The 20,069-nt window shown below is 42.9% G+C and overlaps 1 protein-coding gene across 1 annotated transcript in view; it reads left to right on the top strand.

Moving 5' to 3' along the window:
* The window catches only part of ATG14 (autophagy related 14), a 37,075-nt gene extending 17,006 nt beyond the window's left edge, over positions 1-20,069 (top strand). Inside the window, exons 5-10 of the mRNA XM_061180864.1 lie at positions 4,232-4,469; positions 7,304-7,533; positions 9,076-9,193; positions 10,517-10,607; positions 10,687-10,772; positions 17,646-20,069. Coding sequence (XP_061036847.1) covers positions 4,232-4,469; positions 7,304-7,533; positions 9,076-9,193; positions 10,517-10,607; positions 10,687-10,772; positions 17,646-17,952 — 1,070 coding nt within the window. The 3' untranslated portion in view covers positions 17,953-20,069. The remainder of the gene's footprint in view (positions 1-4,231; positions 4,470-7,303; positions 7,534-9,075; positions 9,194-10,516; positions 10,608-10,686; positions 10,773-17,645) is intronic.

Here is a 20,069-nt window from a genome sequence, read left to right as displayed (position 1 = left end):
CTTATACATATTTTAATCTGTATTAATCTTGCATTACATCTGTGTACTTCATACTTTATCAAAGGTGGTTGTCGAATTTTAAGAGTCCTCTTAGAAATCCTGTGTCCTTAGAAACAGTCCATGTTGGAACTTCCCTGGTGGTCCAGTGGTTAAGACTCCATGCTTCCAATGCAGGGGGCATGGGTTCAATCCCAGGTCAGGGAACTAAGATCCCACATGCCACGCGGCCAAAAAATAAATAAATTTTAAAAAATAAACTTAAAAAAGAAAAAGAAAGAAATAGTCCTTGTATTTCTGAAGATAAGTGTTTAAAGTTTAGAATGGGTCGCCATCATACCTTGTAAATCTGTTTCTTGTCTACTCATTGCTTTCAGAAGCAAGTATTTTATAGTGGTAGGTAATGGTGTAAAAGCTGTCTTTGAAAACGCTTGTCCTAATAAAGTGCTTGCATGGAGTTTCACAGGATTAATAAGCTAGAGAAGCAGGGTAGCTGGGTGAAGAGCTGCTCAGAGCTGCAGCCAGCCACTCTTCCACCGAGTTTGGCTTGCACTCTCCAAAGGCTCTGGGTCAATAGCAGTGTAGGGACTCATTACTTACCATGGGTTCACCCTCTTTCCCCTCCTCCCTGGATGTTCGCAGTAGGAGTTTGCCACCAGGCATCTGTGAACCTCCTGAAATTGCTGAATTGACTGAGCCTGGTGCACTTCTCTGATGAGCAAGTTTAAAACTTTGGTCAGCTCTTTTTAATAGGCTCCTAGCCCCAAAATACAAAAGCAACAACCATGGAAAATAAAAGATATGGTTCTAAATTAGTGGACTCTATAACTGTGATTTCCATCCCTAGCAAAACATTGGAGTCACCTGATAACCTTTTTTTAAGATCTAGAGAGAGAATCCGGGGACCTACTTTGGACTTAGGAAATTAAAATCTCATGCATGGGGACCGGGGTCAATGGTTCTTAAGCTGTCTCTAGTAAAAGGCCACTTTCTTCTCTTTAATTTCCAATGTGTCATAAACCGATACCAATACTTTTGTAAAATACAATAAAATTAGTTACTAGAAAAATGATTGCACACTTGGATGTCATGGCAATGTCACATAGCCATATCAAAGAAAATAGTTTCTAAACTTAGTCTATATTTCTGTACTCCTCTTGTCTGGTAAAAGTTTGCAGATGGGCCAGATCCATAGTTCATACTTTGAGTAGTGGCACTACTCTGAGGACCTGCCAGGCTCAGGAACCACTGCTCTTTAGGACATAAATACAGGCTGGTTGCCACCCACTAGACCAGACTCACAAAATTGTACAAACAATTTTAAGGGAGTTAATGGATTCCAGAAGCTATGAATGGGCTCAAGTCAATGGATTAGATTAAGTGCTTGCTGCTCAATAAATAGTCTGGTTTTTTTTATAAACAGAATCTTGTTGAAATATCAGTTATAAACTATAGAGCCTGAAGAATATTTTCTCCAGAATCTTTTGATTTAAGATGTCATGGTACAGAATAATACGGTATAGATATGGAAGTTTGATTGTATTTGAAATTTCAGAGTTGAGTTGATCTGTTACTTGTCTAAAAAAGCGAGAGTAGATTACAGACGGTATCCAAATGTTTTTTGTTTTTTTTTTTTAATTTATTTATTTATTATTTTTGGCTGCGTTGGGTCTTTGTTGCTGCGCGCGGGCTTTCTCTAGTTGTGGTGAGCGGGGGCTACTCTTCGTTGTGGTGTGCGGGCTTCTCATTGCAGTGACTTCTCTTGTTGCGGAGCACAGGCTCTAGGCGCGCAGGCTTCAGTAATTGTGGCACGTGGGCTCAGTAGTTGTGGCTCGCGGGCTCTAGAGCACAGGCTCTGTAGTTGTGGCACACGGGCTTAGTTGCTCCGCGGCATGTGGGATCTTCCTGGACCAGGGATCGAACCCGTGTCCCCTGCATTGGCAGGCAGATTCTTAACCACTGTGCCACCAGGGAAGTCCCCAGTATCCAAATGTTTTAATGTTCAGGGGGAAATAGCATGGAGAGAAGAGTAAATTAAATTGAGTCTGCACTAGTGCAAGTTGGGTGACTGTGATGATTTCCTGCCACCTACAAGGGGTCCTGATATGAAATTGGAAAATGTCCTTTAAAAATCTGACCACCTTATGGCTTAGGCCATGGCTAGACAGATGCATTTGAGCACTTGTAGAGAGCTCAGTAGAGATCATGAAAATGAATGAACTTGCTGGAAAGTGTGTGATAGAACCAGAGACTTAACCTTAAGGACATTCATATTGGTCAGGAATGGTGAAGAGACGCATCTGAGGAGGAAAGAAAACATAAGAACCTTTCTGCCTGCAATGAAATAACGTAGGTTCGTTGGTCCTCAGTTGAAGAGGGTGGTTTCGGTACACACACATTTATCAACTGCTTCTCATATCCCAGTCAGGAGACAACAAGGCTTCAGTTGGACCTGGTGTAAGCAGCTAAGAGCCATGTGCTATAGGTGAGGTACACACACATAACCTAGAGTTCCTGGGAGCAAGAGGTCTGGGGAATGTTTATGGAGGGGGCCTTGATGAATGAGTACAATTTGGACATTAGGAGAATAGGAGAAAATAGTGTTCCTAGAGAGATGTTGATTTGAACAACAGAATGGAGATAAATATGTAAGGAATGACTTGTTCGGCATCCATCCCTCCATCTGTGCGCTTACTTCATGTGTTCATTTGAAGTATCTAGTAATTGAACGAGACTGGAGTGAAGGGTGTGGAGAAGGGAACTGTGGGGTGTGTACCAGTTTGGTGGTGGCTGGGAGGCTGAGGAGTTTGGTCTGTGTTTGATCGGCAGAGGAGTACCGCTGAGCACTCGCTGTACTTTATGAAGACCGAGCCAGTGAAAGAGGGCGTGGAGGTGTGGAGTGGAACCAACTAGAGACAGGCAGAGTTTGGGTGGGAGTTAACCAGGATTGTGACAGTGGGAATGAAAAGAAAGACCTAGATGGAAGGAACTGTAGGACAGCTCATGGAATGGACCATCAAGAGATTGATCTAGGGGGGCTTCCCTGGTGGCGCAGTGGTTAAGAATCCACCTGCCAATGCGGGGAACACGGGTTCGAGCCCTGGGCCGGGAAGATCCCACATGCCGCAGAGCAACTAAGCCCGTGCGCCACAACTACTGAACCTGCGCTCTAGAGCCCACGAGCCACAACTACTGAAGCCCGCGTGCCTAGAGCCCGTGCTCTGCAACAAGAGAAGCCACCGCAATGAGAAGCCCGAGCACCGCAATGAAGAGTAGCCCCCGCTCACCGCAACTAGAGAAAGCCTGCATGCAGCAACGAGGACCCAATGCAGCCAAAAATAATAAATAAATAAAATAAATAAATTTAAAAGAAGAGAGAGATTGATTTAGGACAGGTCAGAAATAATTATGAAGTAGGGAACCTAGCTTAAAATGTGTCAAGAGGAAAGATAATGAGCTTGGTTTTAAACTTATTTGAGCCTCCTAAGTTGTTCCTAGGTGTCTGAGATTTTACAGCCTGTTATTGCTACACTAGAGAAGTTTAGCTACAACCTGATCTGTTTGATAATACGTCTTGGGATCTAGAACCTGTAGGACCTTGGTAAAAAGAACATACGTTGGGAAGGACGAGTGTCTGTTTTCTCGTTGTATGGCCAGGCTCTGGTTACCCTTCCAGTGGTTAAGATGCTGGTGTATGGGAGGTGCTCGCACCCTGCTGGGGGCGCTGCACTCCACTGTGACTTTTCAGGGCTTTGGTCTGTTTCTTTGCTGCATGACCACCTGCCGTGAGATTATCCCTGGGCTCTCTGTAGCCCAAGGCACACTTAATAGTTTTCTAAGAAAATCAGGTAGCCAGTGAATTTTTCAAACTTAGATCTCTTTTCTGCCCAACATGGCTGTTCTTCAGTGCTTACTGTAAGAAAGTCAAGTACTTCCTTTGCTAAACTTAAACTTGATAGTCTTGAGTGATGCTCACTGATGTGGATTACAGATGGAGACCCAGAGTCATTTTAGTGGTGGTCCCCTTTGCTCTGTGTGTAATAACCTACTTGAACTAAACTCCCGGTCTCCATACTTAGTGAACGTCATGTAGTTAATTTTATTGAGGTTTTGTTTTCAGTTTAGACTGCAGGAAGACACTTAATGCTTTGGGGGCAGCGGGGGGCGGTGGTAGTGTGCAGTACCCAGGAGCTATTTGTAGAGCTCATTGTTGGATGTGATTTATTTATTTTAGATTCTGAAGGCCTCCTCAAAAGCAAGGAAAAGAATCAGAAACTTTATACTCGAGCACAACGGCATCAGGAGAAAAAGGAGAAGATTCAGAGGCACAATCGCAAACTTGGTGACCTGGTAGAAAAAAAAAACACTGATTTAAGAAGTCATTATGAGCGTCTGGCAAATCTTCGGCGGTCTCACATATTAGAGCTCACCTCTGTCATTTTTCCAATCGAGGAAGTAAAGACGGGTGTGAGGTACAGTGAGTGAGTCTTTTGACTCTAGGAAAACACAGGTTCCAAAGATCAAGTATCTTTCAAGTATGTCAGCACCTTTATTGGGCCTCATTCTGGGTTTTCCTGGTAATGGAACTTAAATCTTACCTGCTTCAGCAAACAGTAAACACTGCAGGAAGTTGGGGAGGTGGCCAGGGTGAAGGACGGTGGCCCTCAGAGAAGTGAGGCCCAGGCTTGTATACTTGTAGAGCTTCCAGATGAGGGACAGGCTCACATCCCTGATCAGGAACCATCTCATGTGGCTGCAGGGCCACTTGGGCTGTTTATTAGTCAAATGCTGTGAGGCAGGTTTTTGAGCCTCGAAGTCTTAGTTCCTTGTCTGTTAGATGGGGATAATAAATGCCTACTTCACAGAGAAATCATGAGCTAAGATGGAAGAAAACACCTCGGGGTCTCTTACTTGGTGGGCAGGACATGCTGACTCTGCCTTTTCCTGGTAACCAGCATGTCAAGCACTGGTCATCTCACTGGCTGTAGTGCACAGACACCCTCAGGAGTCCGTGGGTTGGACAGGATGGTGGTTCCCCCCTGGCTGTTCATCAGAGTCACTCAGGAACTTTAGGAAAAGACAGGTTCCAGCGGACACAGCTCCAGCCTCCCAGTTCATCTCATAATACTTTATTTTTTAAACTTCCCCAGATGATGCTGGTGATCATCTAGGTTCTGAAACTTGCACTGAAGAGTTTCGATTGCTTTCTGACTAACCAATCGGGCTGTTCCAGCTGAGGATTTCCCTGTCTCTTCTGGTTACCCTTACTTTCTGGCACCTTTCCCTGGAATTGGACAGTCAGTGGACTGTTGCTACTAAGGACTTAGTGTTTGCTGCCTCTGCTTCAGTCTTTCCTTTCGTCTGTTGCCAGAGTTGGCTTCCTAAAAGCCTAAAGGTCTGATTGTTGCTTCTAGCTTGACGACCTGCTCTCTGACTCTTACCAAGTAATTTGTCATTAGTAATAGTTAGCAAATATAAAAATAAAAAGGCAGATGCAAAATAGAGAAGAATTCAAAGCTCAGAAATAGACCCCAAGGTGGCATTTTGAATCAGTGGGGAAAAGTTGGATTATCCAAAAATTGGTGTAAAGACAGCTGGCCAGGGCTTTGATGGGGAAAAAGCTGACAGACAGAAACACTCTGTCAAATTAAATTCTGATGGGCCCAGATAGCAATGTTAGAACACATTATAGTAAACAAAGACTAGGATACTGTTCCAGATTTTAGGAGACTAAGGAGACTGACAACTGAATACAAAGTCGCAGGAGAGAAATTGTGGAGAAAATCTTTCTCTTCCATACCTGTACTCTTTAAATCTTGTATGTTAGTATATATTACTATATATCATTAATTTTTTTAAGCTGATAGTTTTGAAGTTATGCCTATCATAAGATTTCTTGTTCATTCACATTTCTTCTCAACCTGCCTTGAGTGGAAGGAGGAAGTAGAGGTACAGCTTAGAACTGGCCACAGTGCACTCCCCCAGTCCTGTCCGGACAGCCAGTAGGAGTGCACTTACGTGCACCTGCTGGCAGAGGAAGAAGGATTGAGAGCCACTGGCCAAGAGGATGGATTCTAAACTTAGTGCAGCACAGAAGGCCCTTCCCAGCCTGTGCATTTCGTCCCTCCTCTTCCAACACCACCTCCTGGCACTTCCTTCGTGCCTCCTACAGGCAACCACGCTGTTCCCTCTGCTTCCCAAACACACCACGTTCTTCGCCCACCTGCACGGTACCTGCCGAGCCTCCTCATTCACCTTCCATGCTCCAGGCCAGCAGTGCTCAAAGTGTGGTCTGGGGCCCTCTCTGGGTCCCTGAGGCCCTTTCACGGGGTCTGTGCAGTCAAAACTATTTTCATAATAATACTAACACTTTGTTTTCCCTTTTCACTCTGTTGACATTTGCACTGGTGGCTCAAAAGCCGTGGTGGGTAAAACCTCTGTCTTGACAGATATCAAGGCAGTGACGCCATACTGTAGTAATCGTTGTTGTGTTCCACAGTGTCCTTGCGGTGTACAAAAGCAGCCAGTTTAACATCAAGAACACTATTGATGAAGCAGCAGAAATTACACATTCTATTTAAATTATGTCTCGACCCCTGCGTGCACATGTGATTGTGCCATGCAGCGAGATAGGAAGTCTGCAGAAAGCACATTTGCTGCATGCTGAAAGCTGCGGTGGCTCAAGGGAGAGCCCTTGAGTGAGTTGTAAGCAAAACTAGTTGGTTTTTCCATGGAACACTGTATCTACTTGAAAGCACAACGGAAAGACGTGGGTATTAAAGAGATTTTTTTCAAAAGTCATGATCAGTGCTGCACTGTGCTGTGAACTCAGCTGGTAAACAAATAATGTCACCCTTTGCTAATTTTCCTGTTTTGAAAAATACAGATTTTTTTCATAAAAACATGCTATGTTACATGTAATGGGTTTCTTATTTTTGAATCAGTTAATAATTGAAAATTTTCTCAGATTTCTAATACAGTGAATATTAATAGATGTAACCCACATACAGAAAACTCTTTGGGATCCTCAAAATGTTTTTAGCATGTAAGGGGGGTCTTGAGACCAAATAGTTTGAGAACCTAACACTTGAAGCCCTAGTTCATGGTGCCATCTTCCTCACATGCTGTGGGCTTCTGTGCCACAGCTGGTTTGGCCTTCACCTCTGATGGAGTTAGTTACCTCTGTATATTCCAGTTAAATTCCTGTCCTCACGTGCATCTTCCCAGTGTTCTGCATATCTGCCAAGTAATTGCATGCTCTTCAAAACCCAGCCCCTTGACATCCATATGCATCTTCGGTTTTTAGAGATCCCACAGACGTGTCTTCAGAGAATGACAGTGCCATGACCTCCAGCACCGTGAGCAAGCTTGCCGAAGCCCGGAGGACAACTTACCTCTCTGGGAGATGGGTCTGTGACGATCACAACGGGGACACCAGCATTAGCATTACAGGGCCGTGGATTAGCCTTCCCAACAATGGGGACTACTCTGCCTACTACAGTTGGGTGGAAGAGAAGAAAACCACGCAGGGGCCTGGTGAGAAGCAAGATAGTCTTTGAAAACTTTTATAAATATATTTTTTTAATTGAGGTAAAATGTATATAACAAAATGAACAGTTTTAGGGGAAGCAATTCAGTGGCATTTAGTGCATTCACAGTGTTGTGCAACCGTCACCTCTGTCTAGATCCAAAGCATTGTTTCCACTCCAAACAAAAACTCGGGGACTTGAAGCAGTCACTCGCATTCCCACCTCTTCCCAGCCGTTGGGAACCACTGTTGTGCTTTCTGTCTCTATAGGTGTCTCTTCTGGATAGTGCATATAAATGGGATCATACAATATGTGGCCTTTTGTGTCTGGCTTTTTTTCATTTAGCATAATGTTTTCAAGGTTCATCCACATTGTAGCATGTATCAGCATTTCATTCTTTTTATGACTGAATAATACTCCATTGCATGAATATGCCGCATTTTATCTATCAGTGGATGGACTGAAAACATGTATTTTTTTAGACATTTCACCTTTTTGGGGTCAATACTGGTTTTTTTTGTTTGTTTTGTTTTAATTTTATTTATTTATTTATTTATGGCTGTGTTGGGTCTTCGTTTCTGTGCGAGGGCTTTCTCTAGTTGTGGCGAGTGGGGGCCACTCTCATCGCCTCTCACTATCACGGCCTCTCTTGTTGCGGAGCACAGGCTCCAGACGCGCAGGCTCAGCAATTGTGGCTCACGGGCCTAGTCGCTCCGCGGCATGTGGGATCCTCCCAGACCAGGGCTCGAACCCGTGTCCCCTGCATTGGCAGGCAGATTCTCAACCACTGCGCCACCAGGGAAGCCCAATATTGTTTTATTTATATAAAAAGATCTATTTAAAGAAGTGTATTTAGCCTGTTGGGTCCCAGTTTTATAAGTTTCTAACTTTGTAAAGAACTTTTTTTATCAGTCCTAAATGGAGATTGAAATACCCCAGTAGAAAAACCCTTTACAACTTCAGTAGCTTCTCTTTGGTGGAGAAAGATTATTCATTTAGTCATCCAGCAAGTATTTAGTGAGCATGTGCTTTCTGTCATGCGCGGTGCAGGTGGTACAAAGGTGATGTCACCAAGACAAGTGTAGCCCTTTGCCTTTCTGTGGAGAGGAAGAGAAGCAAGTAATGATCAAAGGCATCATACACTGAGTATGGGCTGTGGATGACGGAACCAGTAGCTTCAGGGATGGGGCTACAGAGGAAGGAACTATTTCTCTATAGGGTAGTCAGGGGAGGCCTCTCTGAGGAGGTGACATTTAAGTTGGGCATTAATTGTTTGCATAAATAATACAGTATCAGGTCCAAGCAGCTCAGACATCAGTTTCATTTGTGCTGGCTCCATTTAGGCCCATTTGCTTAGCTTACATTCCACTCAGCAAAAATCATAAACAATGAAATATTAATGCCTGGCCATGGACCTTTTATTACTAAAGAGTAAAACATAGCCATCAATAATGTATTGACAAAACCACAAATCACAAAAATCCAGGTTCACTAATATTTTTGTTGAAATTAAAGCTGTTTGTGTATGGTTCTTGTTTTTACACTTTAGATATGGAGCATAATAACCCTGCTTACACAATCAGCGCTGCGTTGTGCTATGCAACTCAGCTGGTCAACATTTTGTCTCATATACTCGACGTAAATCTTCCCAAAAAGCTGTGCAACAGGCAAGTAATTGAAGACGATGTCATCTTTATCACGGCTCTCTCATGTTCCTATTGTGTTCTTTATTCTAATAAAAACAAAAACAAGAATTTAAGTATTATCAAGAGAGAAAAGGTCTGACCATGAAATACTGAGATTGATTTCATAAGCCTAATGTGCAAATTTGTGTCATTATCTTACAATTGCACATGACGTCTTTGAAAAGACCATGGAATTCTCCCATGTGAAAAGATAATTTAAGGGAAAACCAGGATATTCAGAGGGCATGCTTATGTGTAAGAACTGGATAAATTGTAACACTTCGATTTTTTTTTAATGAAAAACACGTGGTTTAACATTGTTTTAAATTGTAAAGGCTTATAGTCTGCCCAGTTCCTACGAAGACCTTCCTGTCTCCCTCCGGTTGTCCTTGCGTTTCAAGTAAATATTAATGTGTTATTACCACTACCACCACCACCCTTTAAACACAGAAGGTATCATGCCAAACTAAGGTGTTCTGCACCTTGCTTTTTAAATTTGTTATTTATTTACGAAGATTTGTTGAGCACCTGCTATGTGCTAGGCACTGTTCTGGGCACTGAGGGGGTACAGTGGTGATGAAAACATAACCTCTGCCCTTCTGGCACTTAACTTTAACGGAGCGACACATGATAAACGAACAGGACGGCAGGTGGTGATGAGTGCTCGGGAGACCATTAGAGCAGGTGAAAGAGCGGGCTTGTGAGGGCAAGGAAGGGTTTACCACGTCTGACTGGGCAGGTGTGCAATCACATGTCAACGTGGGGGAGGCCGGGAGCAGGCCACAGGGATCCCTGGGCAAGGAGAAGGGCAAGTGCAGAGCCCGGGGAGAGTGAGAGAACGAGGCAGCAGGGGCAGGAGGCTGCAGATTCTGTGGCGCCTTATAGGGCCGTCATTGGCTTTCAGCCGTCACTCTGCCTAACGTGGATAGTAGCAAAGTTTTCGTTTGTACAGATGTACCAAGATCATACTGGTCTGCTCTGTCCCCTATTTATACTTCAAGGAATAATCTTGTACATTCGTTGTTTTATTAGTATGCAAGCATTTGTGTAGAGTGAGTTTTCAGAAGTAGGATTGCTTGGTCAAAAGATACGTGCATTTGTAATTTTATGGATGTGGTGAAATTGCTATGAGAGCAGTAGTTCATCCTTAGAAGAGTTTCTGTTAAGTGCAATTTATTAAGAGCAAAGGACATGGGGTATGTTTTGTACTGAACTGTAGTGTGAAGCATACTCTTCAAAATGAACATTTTACCATAGAATTTCTTCAAAAATCACAACTTTACAAATCGTACATTTGTTTTACAGTGAATTTTGTGGAGAAAACCTCAGCAAACAGAAATTTACTCGAGCAGTGAAGAAACTAAATACAAATATTCTTTACCTGTGCTTTTCTCAGGTATGGAAAATAACTCTGTGAGCTAATTTTTAATTTGTTACATGGTTGAAAATATTAATCAGTTTTTTTCTTTTTCTAGCATGTAAATTTAGATCAATTACAACCACTGCATACTCTCAGGAATCTAATGTACTTGGTCAGTCCGAACGCTGAACACCTAGGCAGGTAAGAAGGGTGTTTGTTACTTTTCTCTAAGTGGTGGTGTTATGATGACTTTTAAGTAGAGTTGCTGTATGTGTGGGCAGAGAACAGGGGCCTGATCCCAAGCCCCAAACTCTCCAGAAGGGACAAAGATAACACAGTCCTGTATGGAAGGAAACAAGGGCTAGTCATATTTGATCCCTTATGGTCCTTACATAATCATTTCTCAGAGGAAATTAGTATCAAACACTTTTAACACCTAAAACAGAATAGAAGAACCTTATATTCCTGGAGTAGGGACTTCTTGTGCTGTCCCTGAAGACCAAAGTCTGTTACTTTGAATCCACATCTGATTCTTCCTTAGCTCTGCCTAGTGTCTCTCCCGATTCTTGTGCATTTTCTTTCGTGCCTGTTCATTCTTTCCCATCATAACAATTATTCACAATTTTCTTTTTGTCACTGAGTCCATCTGGCCACCATTTGTTGGAGATAAAGGGTATGGGAAGTTTATGAGATGAGCTAGTTTGAAATCCATTATCTTAAAAACAGGAGTAAGTAACAAAAAAAGACCAACCAGGACTGGTCTATGGGATCTTTTTAGTCTCTCAGCCCTTAAAAGCATGACATAGATGAGGCTTATCTTTGGGACCAAACAAGAACCCATTCTCGGGGTGCTTATCTTTTTCCCTTGCTCTGAGCAGTCTCTCTATATGTTTCTGCAGATGTGACTCGGTTAATGTATTTGAACTTTTGAAAGAGAAGAAAGAAAAACAAAAGGTGGGAAAGTTCTTTTGGGACTCCCTTCCCCATCATTCATTTTCTTTGACACTGGAACTGTGGCTCAAGGGGAAACCCCCTCCATGTTGCAGTGAATTTAACCTTGGTAATCTGCCCTTAATCTTGGTAATCTGCCCTTAACCTTGTTTTTTGTTTCTTCTCTTCCTCAACAACCCCCCATTTAAAACCATAGTTAACTTTTCTGGGACACAGACCCCTCTGGGAAAAGCTGTGAAATCTCTCCAGGAAACTGCACATACACCTAGAATTTTGTGCCATTTTAGAGGGAGTTCATTCTCCTCACCCCAAATCCCATTCATTAGTTTATAAGCCTCAGAAACCTGTTAGAAATCCATCCCGTTTTTAGTGGTTGATTCCTGTGAGTTTGCTTGCCATACTCTCTATACATTATTTGGAAAGCATTCCACGTTAGGAAATTTATCCTTAATAATAACAGCTAATATTTATTGAGCCAATATTTATAGACTCTGTGCCAACTGCTTTACCTGCATAAGATCAACCTGATAGATGGGAGAAAAGCAATGAATAAAATTTAGTTCCCATTAATAATTAAAGGAAAACAATTAGCAAATTAAAAATAGGTTATTAATAAAGGATACTTACTACAAACCTACAGCAAAAACTACTATACTTAATGACATGTTACTTACATTGATATTTAATAGAACCTTTCCCTTACAGTCAGGAAAAGCCAAGAATGCCTGCTATCACTGCTATGTTATCATTGCTGTGGAGGCCTAGCCAAGGCAAAAGGTTTTTACAAAGAAGTAAGGTGTGTTTATATTGGAAAGAAGGTGAGATTGGTAGATGGTGTGATTATTGAACTGGTTATCCAAGAGAACTAAGAAACTCTTAGAAATGATAGTTCAGTATGGTGCCTAGATACAAGCTCAACGTACAAAGACCAATTGCTTTCTTATATGCCAACAACAACTAGTTAGAAAATGTAATGGAAAAAAGGTCCCTTTTATTGTAGCAACAAAAAATATAAATTATATAAGAATAATCATTACAAAATATTTGTAAACCTATATAAAGAAAATATGAAACTTAAAAAAAAATTATTCAACATGTATTTCCTGAATGTCTGTCAGGCACTGTATGAGGTATGGGACTGAATGAAAGTAAGCCCGATGCCGCGAGGACCCTTAGGATTTTCTAGGACGGGAAGCCTCAGTATGGTAAAAATGCCACTTCTGCCCAGAAGGAAACCTGATCAGAATTTCAACAGATATTTCATGGAACTTTGTTAAGCTGATTCCAAAGTTCAACTAGAAGCACAGTCTGAAAGGAAATTTTGAAAAAGAATAATAAGGGATGGGCTTGGCCCCTTTTAAAACATAGTATAAAGGTAATTAAAACCTTTATTATCTGCTGTTAGCATGCAAATAGGTGGAGCAATTAGAGGAAGAAAATAAAGAGGCCAAAAACAGGCCCTTGTGTATGTAGGAATATAATAGATGATAGGGTGGCATGTTGAATCGGATAATAATAGCAGCTCAGTGGTGGTGGGCCAGTTGGGTATTTATGTGGGGAAAAGTTGGAATCATACTACATTCCATACGTAAAAATAAATTCCAGATGATATGAAAGACCTTATTTATTTTTTAATAAAACCTGTAAAATAACTAGGAGAAAAGACGATTTTTATAATCACAGTGTGGGGAGGGAATTCCCAAGCAAGCTACAAAACCCAAAAACCATAAAGGAAAGGAGTTACACATTTTACTGTGTCAAAACAAAATGTCTCTGGTAAAAGATACCATAAACAAAGTTAAAAGACAAGCAACAGGTATGTTTTGCAACCTTTATAATAGACAACGGGGCTTCCCTGGTGGTGCAGTGGTTGAGAATCTGCCTGCCAATGCAGGGCACACGGGTTCGAGCCCTGGTCTGGGACGATCCCACATGCCGCGGAGCAACTGGGCCCGTGAGCCACAATTACTGAGCCTGCGCGTCTGGAGCCTGTGCTCCACAACAAGAGAGGCCGCGATAGTGAGAGGCCCGCGCACCACAATGAAGAGTGGCCCCCGCTTGCCGCAACTAGAGAAAGCCCTCGCACAGAAACGAAGACCCAACACAGCCATAAATAAATAAAGAAATAAATTTAAAAAAAAAAAAAAGTTTATAATAGACAACGGATTAAAATCTAGACTACTTAAATCTTTCAAATCCATAAAAGAAAGATAAACCTAATAGAAAAATAGACAAAGGATTCAGGCAGGCATTTCACACAAAAGAAGTGCAAGTAATCACTATTCAAATGGAAAAAAATCTTCAGCCTCAGTCAAGAATAAAGAAATGCACTTCTAAACAGCTTTCTAGTTTTCAACCATCAGTTTGGCAAAAATGGAAAGGATTGATGATCACCCAGTGTTGCTGGTTGTTTAGGAAAACAAACACCTTTCTTTTAGGGCTGGATTTCTTTGGTGGGTCTGAAGTTTTCTTTGGGCTGCCCTCAAGTCAGCTCTCCATTTAGAGGGCTCTGTCTGACAGGAGTACACGTGCACAGCCAGGCTGTGTCTGTGAGCCAGGAGGTCAGGAGGTAAGCCTCAGGAGGCCCCTTTCACACCAGCCTCAGTCAGGATCAAGGCTTTAGAGAGGTTGTTAATAAACCTGGGTGGGACTTCCTGCTTCCATTGAGACCAGCTGAACTGAGGATCCCATCCTGAATGCAACATACACTTTTTTTTTCTTTGAAATAAATTCAAACTTAACAGAAAAATTGCAAAAAATAAAAATAGTACAAAGACACATATACCCTTTGCCCAGATCCACCTTTGTTGGTATTTTTACCATGTTTGCTTATCATTTGTGCAGTTTCTCTCTCTTATCTTCATAAATACACATACGTACACAAAAAACTTTTTTTTTCTGAACCCTATGAGGATAAGTTACATACATCATGGCTGTTGACCCTTAAATACTTCAATATGTATTTTTTAAAAATAGAGATATTTTCTTGCTTTTAACCACAGTACAGTTATCAACACCAGCAAATTTAACATTGATACAATACTGCCATATGCACATTTTGTCAGTGGACCAAAAATGTCCTTTATAGCACCTCACCCCAAGTACAGGGTCCAGTCTTGAGTTGGATGTTGTGTTTAGTTGCTGTGTTTCTTTAACCTCCTTTAAATCTGGAACATTTTCACAGCCTCGTTTGTTTTTCATGACATTACCGTTTTTTCCTTCTTTTTTTAGTAGAACTTTTATTCTGATGTTTCCTTGAAATGAGATCAGGTTATACATTCCAGGCTGGAATGCTGCCTAGGTGAATGTCTCCTGGGTGTCACATCCAGAGGCCCACAGTGGCCATCTGTCCCTCACTGGTGATGTTAATTTGATCACCCAGTCAGGATGCCTTCCACCTTCTCCTCTGTACACTTCCTATATTTTTCCTTCCTTGCAACTAAGGAGCAGTAAGTTGGGAGACACTTTGAGACCATACAGTTATCCTCATCAGAATTTCCCCCTGGATTTAATATCTATTGATTTTTCTTATCTGATCCAGTCTTTACCATGATTAACACATCATTTTTATCCAAAGTTTCTAGTTTACAGTAGGGTTCACTCTTGAGGTTGTATATTCTATCATATAATAATTTTGAAATATTTTGCAAAACAGACTTCCTAAAAGCCAAAAAGAACATTTTGTTGCCTTAATCGATAAGAATAACTCCCTACAGCATCATGAAAAAATGAGTACTCTTGGCTTCAGAGTCCTGAATAAAAAGATATCAGTTATTCAGCTAAACTGAAGACTGAAGGAATGATTTGAAAATCTTTATTCCCAAAGCCATTAAGTGAAAAGACTTAATTCTTTTGCTAGTTAATTTTGTGTGTGGGGTGTGTGTGGCTTGGGGTGTGCTGGGCAGATAATAGACCTCTAAGCTAGAAGTGACAGGACAGAGGCTGAGTGGAGAAATGTCTTCTCTCACAGGTTACTTGTTGGAACTAAAATTGTTCAGACTGGCCACTTTGGGAATCATTTACTAGTTTTTTCTTTTCTTTCTTTTTTTTTTAACATCTTTATTAGAGTATAATTGCTTTACAGTGTTGTGTTAGTTTCTGCTGTACAACAAAGTGAATCAGCTATACGTATACATATATCCCCATATCGCCTCTCTCTTGTGCTTCCCTCCCACCCTCCGTATAGTTTTTTCATTAGAAGTACTTAATTGGGCACTTTCTCCAGGCCAGCTGGACTCTGCCCCATGCAGTTCCAGGCAGAGAACTGGAGTCCCCGTGGCTTCCGGCAGGGAGCTCTGCCTGGAGGGAGTGTCATTTCCCCCCGTGTATCACTCCTGCCTGTTTCCTGGGAAAACCCTTAAAGAGAGGGCCTGGGGGTGATGGCAGTCTCATGCCGAGAGGGACCCCAAGAGGAGATCTGGCAGCATCAAATAGGAACAGAAAACAGGCTGTGCCTCTTGGGCTGGCAGCAAGGAGGTGACTGCAGTGGAGAGAGCTGACCTGGGTCTATGAGGGAGCCTGGGGGGTTTGGGAGATGAAACCTGGCAGTAGATGCTGAGGCCCCCTGGACAGTGAAGCTGAACAGAACAGAATCCAAGAGCTTTGTGTTCAGGAAAAGAGGGAGCCCAGCTAAGGCACTTACATTGTGACCGTTTTTTGGTAGGCAGCTGCCATGAGGAGAGGGGTGGAGGGAGGCTGACCGGAGGAGGCGGGACCCCGGTGAGGAGCGGGTGGGGGGGGGGTGCAGTGAGGGCCTGAGCCGGGGGGACACAGGGTGGAAAGGGGGCTTATTTGGTCATAGCAGGCGGGAGCGTGAGGGAGGAGGGGAAGAGCCCCCGCTGGCTTGTGTTTTGCGACTGGTTGGCTCAGACATCTGAGAGGCCAATTCCAGTGCCTGTTCCAGTGCCTGGAACAGAAATGCTGGCTCTATGCTATTGCTGTGTTTTAGCTGGGAAGCAGGGTTGTCTTGGAAGAATGAAGGTTGCTTGACCCTGGGAAAAGTGAGTCAGAAGGTACAGGTCTGGTGAGGTGCACTGGAGGCCAGCGCTAGGCTTTTATCATCATAAAGGCTGCAGAGAAGTTTGCACCATAGACTAAAATGACAGGCTGTACAATTCTAAGTTATTTCTCATGTCTATTCTTTTTGCTAATGTCTGTCATTTTCCCCAAAGTAACTGTCAGTGAAACTCTTAAGTGAACCAAGGCATTGTGCCCTTATCTTGGGGACAACAGGGAGGAGGCTGCTGGAGTGATGTGGTCCCACCCTGTAGCTGGCTGCAGGGAAACCCCCTGGAGGGGCAGTAGGTGGGGTGACTGCCCACCCAAAGGAAATGCAGCCTGGCTCTCCTGAGGCAGGAGCTAGAAAGGGGGCAAGGAAGAGCAGCAGGGGCCGTGTGGAGTTTGCTCACAAGGGTTCCCCAGTGGCACTGAGGAGGGGTCACATGGGATGAGGCCTGACTTGGAGGTGATGATGTCATTAGGGACCTTTGGGAAATAAAAATAGTTTCCTCCTGAAATATAGTGCAGAAATATGCACTATTCCAGATGAATATGTTCTAAATAGTTGTATCTCATTCAATGCTGTAAATGTGTCCCTAGAAAATTATGTAATGATATCTTAAAATGCGTGCAGGAGCTTGCTATTGACACTAATCCAAGGAAGCTTTGCTAACATGCATACAACCCTATCATTTAGCCCCTGTGAGTCTTAAAAGAGTTTAATAATTGGGGGCTTCCATGAGGCAGAGAACACCTGTACAGTTTTATTGTTCCACTGATATGCCTGTGTATGCATCAAGTGACTGTTTTTGTCAGAATTCTCTCATTGGCATGCACGGATACTGTGGTGGTTTGAAACAGGAAATCGTATGTTGGACCAGCATGCCTAGTGTCAGCAGATGGCTTTTTTCCATCCAGGGTCTTCCCAAGTAGGTTGAGTTGAGGGAAAGTGTGGTGTGGTGTTTTTTCATTACTTGGATGGCCATTATTATTTAGGTAAAGAAAAGCTCGATTCTAGACCAGTCGTGGGTGTGGTGAGGGCTCTGGGCCTGCCACGCGTCCCATCCGGTCTTATGTTGCAAGAGGGGTGCTTGTCTTAAAGGGGCCCTCACTGTCTGCGCACAGGTCGGGACCCTTTGAAGTGCGAGCAGATCTGGAGGAGTCCATGGAGTTTGTGGATCCCGGAGTTGCTGGAGAATCAGACGAGAGTGGAGACGAGCACGTAAGTGACGAGGAAACCGACCTGGGCACCGACTGGGAGAACCTGCCCAGCCCCCGGTTCTGTGACATTCCTTCGCAGCCCGTGGAGGTCTCCGAGAGCCAGAGCACCCAGGCGTCCCCGCCCATTGCGAGCAGCAGTGCCGGTGGGATGATCTCCTCGGCCGCGGCCTCCGTCACCTCCTGGTTTAAAGCTTACACTGGACACCGTTAACGAGCAGGGACTGCGCCGCACCAGCTCGGCCTGGAGAAAGCTCTTTCTCCGCGCCCTAGTAAACGTTACGTGTTAGCTAAGATAGCGCCTGGAACAGAAAGAGGGGAAGCTGTTGGGTTTTTTTAAAACAAGGAGACGAGCATTTCTCTTTGTCGATTGGGCCGTGGCGGTGACTGACATGCTTATGATAATTAACAGAACAGAGGGGTCTCAGGTCCTTCTCCCAGACCAGCGCCGGTGGAGGAAGGCCCTGTGTGCATGGCCAGTTCTTTTGAGGCAGAAACACACAGAACCCCTTCCAACCACAGGCCGTTGGCCCCAGAGACGCGGCTGCCGTGGTGGTCCCTGTGATGCTAAGACTGTTCCTAAACACTTTGCTTCAGAGGTTGAACCACAAGGAAGTGATTCCTGATGGTTAGGATTTGAAAGATAAAAACTGTTTACTATGAGTTTGTTTTTATGCCATTATTTTTTTGTACAGAGAACAAGCAGGCAGTTTGAAACACTTGATTTCTTTATAATTTGGTCATGCTTGGTTTTTAGGTCAAGGATTTTTGTCTTGTTTTCAAAGGTTAGGGGTTTTTTTGGTGGGGGAGAGGTAGTTTAAAAAATGATTTCACTTGTGCTGCTCTCTTGTGGCCTGTGGGACATTCCTGTTTTCTTTCTCCCCACACAGCAAAGAAACTAAGGTCCTTTTTTCTGTAGGACCCACATCCATGAGAGAAGAAATCCTGGCTGCAGTAATGTCCTAGAGATTTAAAAACTATTTCCTTGGATTTTGAGGGGAATTAAGTTCATTCGTACCTAGATTATTGAATTCCTGCCATCCACACTATGTGCATTTTGATATTGAACTTATTTTCTGTGAGTGAAAAATAAGTGATTAAGGTTGTTCCCTTATGGAAGCTAAATTCCTGCCTGGGCACAGGTTAAAAGCCACTGAAGTGGCCTGTGGTCATTTTTCTGGTGTCTGGTTTCTTTCTAAGGGATTTAGTAAGTGGCAGGTTTTTCTAGGGAAAACCACCCTGGTTGTTTGTTTCCTAGAGGCCTTTGTTGCTCTAAAGACACTACCTTTGCTCTGAAATGCAGAGCACATCATTACAGCTAATACCGCTCTTCTGTATCCTGGGAAAGCTCTGATGGAAAGAATTTTCCCTCACCAAGAGACCCTTTTCAGCTAATGTGTCTTGTCATTCTCTTAGTGACAATCTTGTAAGAAAGCTGTAGAGAGGCATTATGTACAAATATGTAAGTAGATTTTTATTTTTAATAACTGCAAAAAGAAATCTATGTAACAACTACAAAGTGAAATACAATGAAAAGTTCGTAACAGGCATTATTACCATATCTTGTTAGTGTGATTAGCATGATAGTACCTCATAAATCACTTGGAGGTTTGCCCTGCCCTATAGCTTCTTTTCTCCTTGTAATTATTATAGTTGATACTTTGCCTCCAAATCCGAGGTGCTATATATAGCTCTTGCTGTTGGTATATTTAGTGTTTGGGTAGAGTTTGGGGTAGAATTGCAGAAGGGTGTTTATTCCTATCCAGGAGTCCCAAGTTTCCTGACTATAAATTTTCCACTTAGGGAGGAAACAGGCTTTTCTCCTTGTGGGTTCTTATACAGCCAGTATCTGTTTTAAGTGCTGGGCTTCATGATTGCTGGGTTGCATTGTCCCATCCAGGTCTGTAGTGTAGTTCATAGAGAGAGGCTGTGGTAGACTTTAACAAATACCAAATGAACTTAAAATCCCATAAGAGTTGTCTAGGCACTCAAACCCTCAGAAAGAAGAGCTTAGTCTTAAGAGTTGGAACACTGGGATTCGGGGCTTGGGGGCAGGAAATGACTTCAGCTGAAAGATGCACAACAGTCATGGTTTGTCTCAAGTATTCCTCTTAGGAAACCATGAGATCGCAAACCAGAGTAATTCAACAAAACTTACAAGGATATGGGAAATGTAGGGATTGTTAGGGTATGCTTTGTTGTTAATATCAACTGGAGGCACTTTACTTAGGGTTAAATGATCAAACCTTTTATGGTTTTGAACACCAACATACTGGCTTACACTGCTGAGATATTTTGGTTTTCATTATTTTGCACTGGATCCACCCTGTA

This window comes from Eubalaena glacialis, chromosome 2, assembly GCF_028564815.1.
Source record: "Eubalaena glacialis isolate mEubGla1 chromosome 2, mEubGla1.1.hap2.+ XY, whole genome shotgun sequence".
NCBI classification, from domain to species: domain Eukaryota; kingdom Metazoa; phylum Chordata; class Mammalia; order Artiodactyla; family Balaenidae; genus Eubalaena; species Eubalaena glacialis.
This window is presented reverse-complemented; position numbering and strand designations above follow the sequence as displayed.